This window comes from Channa argus, chromosome 9 (assembly GCF_033026475.1).
Source record: "Channa argus isolate prfri chromosome 9, Channa argus male v1.0, whole genome shotgun sequence".
In the NCBI taxonomy this organism is placed as follows: Eukaryota; Metazoa; Chordata; class Actinopteri; order Anabantiformes; family Channidae; genus Channa; species Channa argus.
In genome coordinates this window covers 4,290,146-4,302,768 of record NC_090205.1, presented here as the reverse complement: position 1 = coordinate 4,302,768, position 12,623 = coordinate 4,290,146, and the positions used below count along the sequence as shown (strand labels likewise).

General features: G+C 42.1%; 1 protein-coding gene across 2 annotated transcripts in view; it reads left to right on the top strand.

Moving 5' to 3' along the window:
- The window catches only part of plcl1 (phospholipase C like 1), a 64,625-nt gene that overhangs the window by 39,685 nt on the left and 12,317 nt on the right, over positions 1–12,623 (top strand). For both annotated transcript variants that reach the window (XM_067515561.1, XM_067515560.1), the window contains exons 2-7: positions 3,643–3,717; positions 3,808–4,095; positions 4,215–4,496; positions 5,311–5,702; positions 6,098–7,202; positions 7,342–7,518. In XM_067515561.1, coding sequence (XP_067371662.1) covers positions 3,643–3,717; positions 3,808–4,095; positions 4,215–4,496; positions 5,311–5,702; positions 6,098–7,202; positions 7,342–7,518 — 2,319 coding nt within the window. The remainder of the gene's footprint in view (positions 1–3,642; positions 3,718–3,807; positions 4,096–4,214; positions 4,497–5,310; positions 5,703–6,097; positions 7,203–7,341; positions 7,519–12,623) is intronic.

Here is a 12,623-nt window from a genome sequence, read left to right as displayed (position 1 = left end):
ATGGAGAGAATGATCACATCTGAGCTAGAGAGCGTAGTGGTACAACAACCCAGAGAGAGAGGGAGATGGAGCTTAATGCAGACTGTGGATTATAACTAATAGATGCCCTTTTAGTCCAAACTGAACTCTGCATTAAAGCCTTAAAAGGACCAGGCCACAGTTTCCTGGATGGCATCTTGTGACGTGCACAGAGATGCCAATGCGACAGCGGAAATACGCACACAAAGGATTGCTAATGACCACCACAGTGACATCGATGTTCCTGCCTGACCACGCTGTCGTACCGTGTCACTCACAGCCAGAGAGACTGACACATGCGTCCGCGGTCCTTGTCTGCTCGCCCGACTCTGTCCACCTAAATACCCGCTGACCTGCTTTTGCTAAGCTCATCTGTACGTCCTCCTCACTGACCAACGTAATAAAAAAGACATAATGTGGGACAGTTACGTGAACAAGAGTCCTTAATGGAAACTCTGACCTCCCTCTGTGTCTGTGCGTTGGGAATATTGGAAATCAATACATGTTTGTGTAGTGAATGGGACAAAGCAACAATTTTCAATTCTCTCTACCTCATTGGGTCCCTTATCAACTCTTTATCTGAACATTTGCTGTCCGTCGTGTCTTTTTTGGTTTTCACTCTTTTGTTCCTAATAAAATCCCACTGTTTGTGAAGCACAACAGGTGGTTAAAAGATGTTTAATCTGCAAATCTTAACAAAAAATGATGGAAAAGTACTCAGGTGTGTTATGCAAATTAAATGACCAAAGCTACTTATTTTATGTTTTTACATCCTATTTAAAATTAGTGACGGCCAAAACATTAGAACGAGCCCTTTATATTAATCACTCCGGCTGGATTTACTGATCTGTTCCATTAGATGCACGTAACATGGATACCTGGGGCAGAGCTGAGGTCTGTAAGACTTCGGGTCCATGACAGTCAGTCAATCATTGGACCTGGCACTTTGAGCCTAGAAACTTCATGCATTCAGACACACAGCATGTACTAACAGTGTAGCTGTTGATTCTGCAATGAACTCTGTGTTTGTGTGTGTGTGTGTGTGTGTGGGTTGTCAGTGTGTACTAAGTTGTGAGATTTAAGCACAGGACAGAGTGGACCTTGTTTAGTCACTTTCTGTGGACAACAGATCAGCTGTGAGCGACAGGAGGTTTTCACATAGATCTTGTAGGAGCCTGCAGGCGGCTGCAGCCTGTTAAACCGTGAATCACTGAGTGCATTTGCTAATCACTAAATTTTATTAACAGTAGTTCCAGAAACATACTGAAGTTCTACAGTCTGGATGAGATTGTCTGCAGAAGATGTGATGCTTCTGAACAGAATTTTTAAATGATGATGATGATTTTATGTGATCAAACTTGTGGATGAATGCTGTCGTTAAAAAAACATGTTTACGTAAAGTGGAAATTCACATGCTCTGTGTCTGCGGTTGAGGTTGACAGTTTGACAACTACACTTTCCAAACGTGCACATACAAATAGACATATTCAAAGTGTGGGAGCACGTTTATTTAGAAATTTGGATTAGAAGAGTTTTGACCAAGATATGCACCTAACAATACGAGGTGCAGAATGTACTTTTTAATTGATTAAAGAACTAAACTTAGACAACAACATGAATACAACTTACAATATTACATTTGTACCTGTTATAACATACCACTTGTATCATGGTGCTGATATACAGCTCATAAGTATTTTAATCGTTTAATATTTAATTTAGGAGTGATTTGAGACACAACTTCAGCTTTTATTTGATGGTATTTATGCCTCTAAATATACTAAACACAGAATGAATAGACTGTAGAACAGAACGCGTTTGTATCTGTTAACAACTACAGAATATTGGAACATCAGACATGTGGCTCAAAGACATCAGCAAATTGTTGCTTTCTACCTTTTAATAGGTTTTCCCAGGATTTTCACCGCAGCCTCCATTTATTTCAGTTTTGAATCAGTGTCAACGATGAAGCTCCTCCACATTAGTTTTGATAGTAGCGAGTAGAGAGTCAGGCTTTCAGTACTTGACCTTGTTTTTTATAAGCTGTAATAATTGCAGATATCTACAGTCGGCCTAACACAGCAGATGGCTTCTAATTATGAGGAGGTCTTACCTCTAGTGGACAATAGACACTATGATGCAGTGATGGTAGAAGTTGAAGCTTATACTATGATCCAATCATTGATAATAAAGACCAGTACACATGTATTTTATTACCGTGTTGAAAGCTCTGCTTCCTGACTCTAAGTACAGTATCAACGGCTAACGACAGACTGATTGGTAGTTTCAGCTCCGCTCTGCAAGCAAATGTCAGCATTAGGATAGTTTTCATTAGCACTGCAGCACAGGACTCTCTGAAGAGCCCGATAATAGTTTGTACTAATTTGTAATGAGCTGCGTTGGCCTTAGCTGAAGTAATTAAATGCAGCGCTGAGTGCAAAGAGATGGCCAAGTCTCCTGTGAAGATGTAGCAATGCCCCTTCTCTTTGCCACCAACTAAGGGTGTATTTAGAAAAAATCTCCCCCTTCTGCATATGAAACAATCCTAAATTCACATGCCGTACCCTGTGCAGCTTTAGGGAAATACAAGTTCTACAGATGTACTGTATATACAAACAAAGTTCTTCGCTTTTCTTCTTCTCTGTCTAGTAAAACTACAGATAACATGCAAAGAGCTTCTGTCCCCACTCGTAAAATTCCTTCCTGCACGCCAGGCCAAATAACACTGTGATGAGAAGGAAGACTTGAAATTGCAGAGATTCTGTTCAAATTTACAGAAAGAGGAAAAAAACACCAGTGTTCTAACAATGTCAAGGCCTTTAAACGCGGTGTAAATGGAAGATATTAAGTGTTATAAAATACAATAATCACTTATTTGTCTTCATGTGTGAAGTATAAAGTGATGATACATCTAATTTCTTAAAGGCAGCACCACACAACAAGCTTCATTAAGATTAAGATGCCGCTAAAGAACAGAGGGAGAAAAAAAAATAGTCGATATACTCAAGAAATATGTTTCTGTTTTTAAAACATAAACAGCCATAAATTCCAATATTACAAAGAGGTCCACAGTATGTAGGGTTTGTTAGTCTTTATAACAAAAATGCTGGTGTTAAAAACTGTGTATGAACTTCATTTATTATTTATTTATAAATCATTTACTATTTTTTTTTTTTTTTTGTAAATATGATTCTTTGTCACCTTTAACTGCTCTAGATTATAGGTCCACTTTGTAGTCAGTAAATATTGACTCAAGCAATATTCCCACCACACCACAAAAACCTGCAGTTTACAGTTGCACTCAAAGTTCCAGTTGTTATGATCATCAATGAAATAAAAAGAATAATTAGAATTTCTCTGTGTCTGTCATGATTTCCACAGACGGAAGCTTTAAAATAAAGCCACTATCTCTATTTCTTTTTTAATAAATAGTAAACCATTAAAAACCAGCTGATTATTCTGAGACAACAAGGTAAGAAGTGCTGATATATTTAGACTAATGTCTATTTACTGCACATCTATAATAGGGTGTTAGGTGTATTTTAGACTGTTCCTTGATGGTTCCTCTAAAGATATAGAAGCACTTCTTCTCATTTGACCTGTCATCCATTTGTCTTCTCCCAGGACCCCTCAGTGCAGAAGGTGGGTGGAGGCAGGAAGAAGACGGTGTCCTTCAGCAGCATGCCCTCTGAGAAAAAGGTAGATTGGAAGTACATTAATGAAAATCCACATAATTACTCCTGTAACTGAAGGCAAATGGTAAAGCTCTTGTTGATTTGTGCCTCTCAGGTAAGCAGTGCAGCAGACTGCCTGGCGTTCATGCAGGGTGGATGTGAACTTAAGAAGATCCGGCCCAACTCCAGGATCTACTGTCGTTTCTACACCCTGGATCCAGACCTCAGCTGTTTACGCTGGGAGCCGTCTAAGAAGGATGGGGACCGGGCGCGGCTGGACGTCTCCAGCATAAGGGAGGTTCGCACCGGGAAGAGCACAGAGACTTTCCTCCACAACGGGCCTCTGTCTGAACATCTGGCCGAGGAAGCTGCCTTCTCTATCATACATGGAGATGACTACCAGGTAAGAACATGAGGAAATGGAGAATGTAATGAAGAATAATAATTAATAATGATAAGTTTTTTTTAAAATGCATGCAGTTAATAACCTTACCATCCTCTGTCATCTTTCGCTCAAAACAGTCTTTGGACCTGGTTGCACTGTCTGCAGATGTGGCCAACATCTGGGTGACAGGCTTGCGCTACCTGTTGGCCCATCCGTCAGTGGTTGCAGCTGGGGGAGGTGGTGGAGGGCTGGGTGAAGGAGGGGGTGTGGCAGTAGAGGGAACCCTGGGGAGCAAGATGCGGAGTGAGTGGCTAGCAGCGGAGTTCGCTCAGGTGGATGAAGACGGCTACGGCATTGTGTCAGAGGACGTGGCAGTCGCCACCATCTGTAATCTGTATCCTGGCATCAAGGAAGCCAAGGTTAGTGGGGCACTAAAGATCATTATTCAAACATAAATCCTGCACAGATATGTAAAAAATGAAATTCGAATGAAATATTTTCATTGGAATATAGATCCAGGGGAAGCTGACAATCATTTGTTACTATGATGATGTATACACTGCAAGTGTAGCCAGAGTTTGGACCTTCTCAGTTCGCTTTCCCTTATCTATGCACCTTGGCAGCAGCTGTTTTGCATTTGCATATGAGAAGTCAAGCCATGCACCAGCAGCTGCAAAAAAATTATTTCTGCATATGATTTTTAAGGCTACCAAAAGACTTTGTAATAACTGTGGATTTTGTCAGGGGTGGATCACTGCTCACTGCTCAGCTCACTGTTTAGGTTTTCCAGCACTGAGGCAGAATTCGTACTACAACATTCTGGAACACAGACCTTGGTATTCCCCTTGGTCGTGAGAGCTCTCCCCAGTGTTTCCTATTAACAACTGAGCTGCAAATTATTCCAAGAACAATGAATGAAATTGTACATGTGGGTCATTTCAGCTAAAATTAATATTTTACCGACATATAAATGGATCCAAAATGCAATCAGATATGAGCATCCGTCCCTGCTGAGCGCAGATGATAAAACGACAGAGAGAAAGTGACCAAAAAATAGATTGAGAGAAGATAGTACTGGATTAGGAAGAAGAACTGCCCATTGTGGTGCTTAATGTGGGTCACTTTAATATCCTCACTGAAACAAGATAACAGAACTTTAATTAAACTGTCCACTCGTTGAACGATTCAGATTAAAACCTTGCATCGTGCCTGACTTTGTTTCCTCTCCCACAGGTTCGTCTTCGTTTCAAGGAGATCCAACGCAGTAAAGAGAAACTGACCTCCCATGTGACAAGAGAAGAGTTTCAGGAGGCCTATTGTGAACTTTGCACCAGGCCCGACGTCTACTTCCTTTTGGTGCAACTGTCCAAGGACCGGGAGTGTCTGGACCCTCAAGACCTCCGCCTCTTCTTGGAGACGGAGCAGGGTTTATCTCTTGCAACAACAGAAGGCTGCTGGGAGCTCCTGAGGCGCTATGAGCCCTCGGCCCAGGGCAGGGAGAGAGGTCTTCTGGGTCTGGATGGATTCGCCCGGTACCTGCAGTCACCCGAGTGCCAACTGCTTGATCCGGAACACCTCGGGGTTTGCCAGGACATGAACATGCCTCTGTCCCACTACTACATCAGGTGTGTTTGGTAATTCAGTGTATTTAGAGTGAACATTTATCTCGCATTAATCAGTCCAAATCTCCAGAACAGAAAGTTTCACATGTGCAGTTGATCCCACAATAAAACTCTGCACTTCCTATTTCTACTGTGCACATATTGAAAGTCTACTGACATCAGTACTAGTACAGCTCATATCCTGCAACACAGGATTAGGGGGACGGTTAAAATTTGAGGGCACATGTGCCTTTATTTTTGTTATTTCGCGACTATTATTCAGTGACCATTCATTGTTTCTTTGATTCTTGTAAATTTTCATTCCATTCCTGACATTTTGGATGAGTCACGATATTTGCATTACTACAATAGCCCAACAAACGATTTGTAGGATTAAATGTTGTTGATTGTGTCCTCAGCACCTCGTATCGCTCCTACCTGCTGGATGACCAGGTTCATGGCCGCGCAGACCTGGCAGGGCTGATCAAGGCCCTTCAGTCCGGTTGTCGGTGCATAGAGCTGGGAGTGACCGATGGCCCAGATGGAGAGCCTCTCCTTGGGGTCGACCACAGCCCAGACATCCCGCGCCACCACCACCACCACCACTACACACCTGTCACTATCCGCTCGGCTCTGGAGGTGGTTAATAAATACGCCTTCCTCACCTCTCAGTTCCCTCTCTTGGTGTACTTGTGCCATCGCTGCTCTCCTGCCCAGCAGCGCACCTTGGCACAGCACCTGAAGAAAGTCTTAGGCTCCCGTCTTTACACTCCAGAGGTGCTACCTGTCAGCCTGGGAGGACGAGCCACAACCTTGCCTTCCCCTGAACATCTAAAGGGACGCGTCCTCATAGTGGGTAAGAAGCTTCCTCTAGAGCAAGCAGGCTCTGATGGGGAGGTATCTGAGGAGGATGAGGAGATAGGAGGAGGAGGGCCTCTGGCAGGACGGCGAATGACCATCCCCGGTGAGGAAGATCTGGGTGTGGTCTTAGTGGTGCCTCCGCCCTCTCAACCCAGGAAGCTGCGCCTTCACAAAGAGCTGTCAAACCTGGTGGCGATCGTTCGGACTGGCAGCCGCAGCTTCTATGCCCAAAGAGCCTCCCACAAACAGCAGCAGTCCCCCCCCAGCAGTCCTTCTTCACCCACCACGCCGGTAATTTCTGAGCAACCATATTGGACAATGTGCTCCCTTGGTGAGGGTGAGGCGGGGCGGCTGACCAGCGAGAGCCCAGAGGACCTCGTTATATTCACCAAGCGCACCCTAACCAGGGTACGACCCAGCTCAGTGCGTCTGGACTCCAGTAACCCTAATCCACAAGGATACTGGAAAGGAGGGGTCCAGCTCGTGGCCTTGAACCAGCAGACCCCCGGTGCCATGCTAGACCTTCACCGAGGTCGCTTCGCACAGAATGGAGGGTGTGGATACGTTCTCCGACCTGCTGTGATGACTGATGAGGTGTCGTATTTCAGTGCTCACACCCAGGGATGTATGCCAGGAGTGCCGCCTCAGACTCTGCGCATTAAGGTCTAGATCTGTCTTTAATATTTAACATAAAATGCATATTGTTATAATACATCGTTGGCTCGTGAAGCTTCATCAGTATGACACCGTCCTCTCTAAACTAATGAATGTAACTTTAGAGATACTTTTTTTTACTGTGCAGGTCATCAGTGCCCATAACCTGCCTAAGCCTCAGGGATCAGGGGCTAAAGGGGAAGTCATTGACCCGTATGTGGTTCTGGAGCTGCATGGTGTTCCGTCCGACTGTGCTGAACAGAGGACACGTACTGCTGCTCAGAACCAGGACGACCCACTGTTTGATGAGACCTTTGAGTTTCAAGTAAGGCCTTTAACCATGCTACACTCTATTCTATGAGGAATATTTATTCATTTGTGCGCTTCCTGATGATTGCAGTTACAGTAAATGATGCATTTTATTGATTTTGTGAAACCTAAACTACAAAATAAAGCACTTTAAATAAACTTAAAAGGGCAACACGCCCTGAAATCCTACAAAATGTGCACATTTACATACCTTTAGTTTAGCGTTTTAGAGGTTGCATTTACTTGTAGTTGTATTTTGAGATCTTAACGTGCCCATGTAGCAAATACTGAGAAAAGCCTGTTTACTCTGTTTATATAAAAGCATGACAGCTCCTCATAATAATCCTGTTTACATGCTTAAGAATAATGTTTTCATTTTCAGCTATCAACTTGGAACAATTTGTAAAACAAATCGAATGTTGCAAAATCTGAAATTGAGCTCAGGGTACAACAGGATGCCGCATTTGTAAGTTACAATATAATAATGTCGCCACTGAAGTGTGTTTTTCTTTGCTGTGCATGTCATAGTTAAGAATCTTGTATTAATTTGACCCAGATCATACTATGCTTTTATTGCATAGGGGCTTATGGGATTTTGTTTAAGAGGTCTCTGCACGACTGCTGCCGGCTGTGCACCTGCATATAAACAAAGCCCGGGTTATGGGGGTATATGCGAGTTATGGCCATCGAGATTTAAATAAGAAGCTGCACGGTGAATTTATAACATGAGATGGGATTTGATTACTTGTTTTTTTTGTTTTTTTTTTTTACCAGCACTGACAGAGTCTTGTATTAGTGTGGCTGAGCCATAATGACAAGCTGTCACAACTGATATGTTCTCTGTGATCACATCATATGTACGTTGAACTGTGTGGCTTCTATCTTTGTGAGGACCAGTTTGGCCGATTCTCTTTGCAGGAAAAAGTCGTACAATAGAATGCACCTTACAGTACAACTGACTTTACCCAAACTGTAAATTAAATTACAAACTGTTGTAACTGTCACATGGAGTCAGTCACTCAGACATGCAGTGAAGTCACGCTGCACATCACTAATGACTAAATCTTCTCCGGTGTTCATAATAAGCTCATGTATAAAAGTATGAAGATCTATCAAGTCTGCAGCTGGAGCTCATCTATCATCAGTATTGATGGACAGCTGCAAACAGAGGGCTGACACCATGAGCCATAGGTCAGGGAAAGCGTTTCTGTTTCATAGGGTGGGATTCTTCACTTTTAAAGAAGGAACTGGCTAAATATAGTGGGACACAGGCGCAAAATAGCCTAGTTTTACCCCCTTTTCATTCTGGAATCCAGTTTTCTTCAAGCATCCTTCCTTTTAATTAACAGTGGCAAATTGTAGCAAATTCTAAACACTTTGCACCGTTATTGCTGAATTTCTCCAAAATTGACCCAGAAATCCAAAATGAACGGATTTAAGCTGCAGGGTGTAAAATCTATTTCCACTGCTCTGACTATAATTTATGCTGTTAACTGCATATGCTGGGATGCTGCACCAGTCACAACTGTTTTCGGTCACAGTCAACACAGCTTCAAAAACCGTAGTCCAGTCCAGTTGCCACGAGACACTCAATGTCACATAGTTACTCTCGGTCCACTTTGTGACCTCATCAGAATACAAACTCACGCCGACACCGGCTATACTTTTTTAAAAACACATCAATATGATTGGGCATGAAAACACCCTAACATGCATTTTGCTTGTGACTTAGTCATATTGTTTTAGGATTATTATTATCTAGTAATAGTGAAAATGACAACGTGCGAGTGGAGCAGGAGGTGGGTTTTACACTGGACAGACGCTGTTTGACCATGATTTGATCACCCGATGACTAATTTTAGAATCTGACAGAATTTCTGCCAGATTGGTTGCTGTTTGACAGCTCCAGCAGACTGTGTGTTTGGAAGTGGGTCACGATGCCTGATTAATTTCTCGTTCCTTCTATGAACCACCAGAGGGGTTAACAATTTGTCTGCCTTTCCCTGACTTTCAGTGTTTTATACTACTTCTTTACCTCTAGTGGACTTTTACAAACACAACTGCGAATGACACTCGTGCTTTGTGAACGCAGCTTCATGCACCCGCACAGACTGCTGTTTGCTTCTTGTTGTGTATGTCAGCACACTCTCCGAAGTGTGTGTCTGTTTAGGGCGGTGAAACCAACAATGCTCACAGACTTATTGGGACACACCAGTCCAGTAGCATGACTCCCAGCGTGCCCTGCACGGCAAAATCGCCAGTGGTAAATTAACTCTGAGGGTGTTAAGTTAACACTTTGAAAGTATACATTAGAATTTCTGAGTTAATTTAACGCCTGTGATTTTGTTCTCTGTCAGCATGAGGACACTTTTGCATGAAATTGCGTTCACAAAAGCAGAGCGCTGTTTTGCAGGTGAACTATATACACAGCAAAACACCAAACTGGTGCAAAAGGAGATCGATCATGACCCATGTGGTTTTCATCGCATTTTCTTCATTCACCTGCAGTTTTCAGCAATTCCACAGGTTGCTTTTCCTCACGTATGTTGTTAGAAGGTCTGTTTGAGAGCTGGATTTGTATTTTGTAAGTGTTGCGGTTAATGTTGAGCTCTTAGTGTCAGTGTATGGTAATATGGAACAAAAAAGCTCCCTTTCTGTCTTTTTGTCACCATTGTTCAAGACCCATGTGATCAGAAGAAGCTCCCGTTGTCTGAGTGTAACAGTTGCAGGGTCTGGGCTTGTACTGTAGAAAACCCACCTCTAAAGAGGTGCAAGTCTTTGACTCTGCTAGTCTCCTCAGCGTTGTGAGACACTGAAGGGCAGTGTGCCATGTCACACAGGCATGAAATGAAGTGAAAGGTTTAAAAACATGCAGACTTAGCTGAGGTCATGCTGTTTGTTTAAGTCAGTGTATCAGCCTGTTGAGGCATGAACTCATATGCCTTCATCATTTGTCCCCCGGGCTCTGACACAGCAGCTAAACTCAGCTTCATACAGTGAAAACTAACTGCAGAGTAGTCATTTGTGGAATAGTAAAAAAGAAACACTATCTTGTACATTAATTTTTAAATGACCTAAACGAATGAACTTACAGGGGAAAGATGTGATTCTGTTCAGCAACCTGATGCAAAACTTTAAACCAAAACCTGAAAGATTTTCAGTTTCACCAAGCATCACTTATATATTTTTTGTTTTAGTTTATTTCATGTCATTTCAGCCTAAAGCAAAAAAAAAAAAAAAAAAAAAAAAAAAAAAACAGTAAAACCTCTCACAACACACAGTTTTTGATTAAAGCTGGCACTTCCCGATTCCTTTAGGGTACATTGTTTTTGAGAGAAAGTTGAACATATTTTATAATTGCCAAATTTAAATAAAGAATATCGGCAATGAAGGGATAAGGGATGATGTTTATTATTGAACTGACAAATGGATCATAATGGATAAACTATAATTCACCCGAAGAGCACGATTCATTTAATGGGGAACCCGTTGATAATACACCAACATGTAAAAGTCTTTTTTAATGTGTCACCCGGAGGCTGCTTCCTGTAGTAGTGATGTGGCCAGTAGAGCTTGACAAAGAAGAAGAAATGACATGAAATGACAAAAATATTGTCTTTGTTACTTTTTTTGTCTATTGATTTGACAGTGAAACAGGAGTGCAGTGCTAAATTGGTGGAATAATTCAAATTATTAAAATAATTCTACCAAACAGTGCACATTAGCATTTTGAACTGTCACTGATGTCTAAAAACAAAAAAAAACAAACATGTTTTTGTTCCAAGACACAAATGTGAAATTGTTTTCTATGGCCTGCTGAGGTTTTTTTGGAAAATGGCACTCAAGTCTAGTCCAGACATTTGCTCTTTATCTTAATGGGGACTGTCTCATCTGAAGGATTTTTTTAGGCCTGTTTTATGGAAATAAGGACCCACTTTCAAAGAAAATATTCTTACATTTAAAATGATTTGAATAAGTTTGAAAACACATCTTTTTCCCATTGAATGCAAATATGCATGACAATTATGCGTCAGTCTCCTTCCCTCTTTGTGGTACTTAACCCAGTTGAAACTAACAGGTTTTTTAGGAAACATACTGATTTAAGAAGTCAAATGAGGCGTTAATTAAAATGAAAAAAGTAATGTCACCTTCTGTTTGAGCAGAAAAGCTCTGAGAAATCTGAGGCTGCAATGGGAACAGACTCACCAAAACTGGAGAAATCCAAGCCGGGAAAATGTTGCGTGGTCTGATGGATATCAGTTTTTGCTGAGATAGGCAGATGGCAGGCTGTAATGGCTCAGAATTTGGCATCAACAGTATGAAACCATGAACCCAGCCTCCCTCCTGTCAACAGTCCAAGCTGCTTGTGCTGGTGAATGTCTTCTCGGTCAGGAGCATTCTAATAGTGACAGCTGACGAGGTGACGAGGGTGATGAAGGTAACTCCGGTCAGCTGCTAATGAGCAAATGTAAAATTCAGCCGATGATTCCGAAGCATTAATGCAACTCTTTGTAAATGGTCTGCCTGAACCAACGTAATGCTGCATTGGTTTTTCTGAGGCCAGACAGTGTCATTTTGGACAAAGGCTGAGGCTCTGTGCACTGAAGGCTCCATCTTTGTGGGACTGGTCCTTCGAAGGCAGTGGGCCCTGAAATAGGACAAAGCTACAATAGTGAGTGTGATGAATATAAATCCTGAATCGAATGAATTACAGTGACCATCCTGCTGCTTTGGGGATCGAAGAGAGCGCTTTTACAACTGGGTGGAACAAAAACAATTGTTTACTGCTGAGCAACTCCCACTTCCTACACGACTTTTACATTAAACAGGGTAAACCTCCTCCAAACCAGTTCGTGCATATATTTGCATCTTTCCATGGTTGTGTCTCAAAGCCATCGTTGCGATGACAATCCTACATTGCTCGCATTGCATTGCAGGACATTTTAACTGGTCTTCACATTTTCCAATGCCTCTTTGAGGGCTAAGGCTTGAGTTTTACATTTAAGTTTGAGTTTTACATCTAAGGACTGGTTATGAGTTGCATTATGCTGATGAGTGTCCGCACAACTGGCAGAGAGACGAACAGAGACAGTAACTAAATTTTTATTGTGAGTTTGTCTG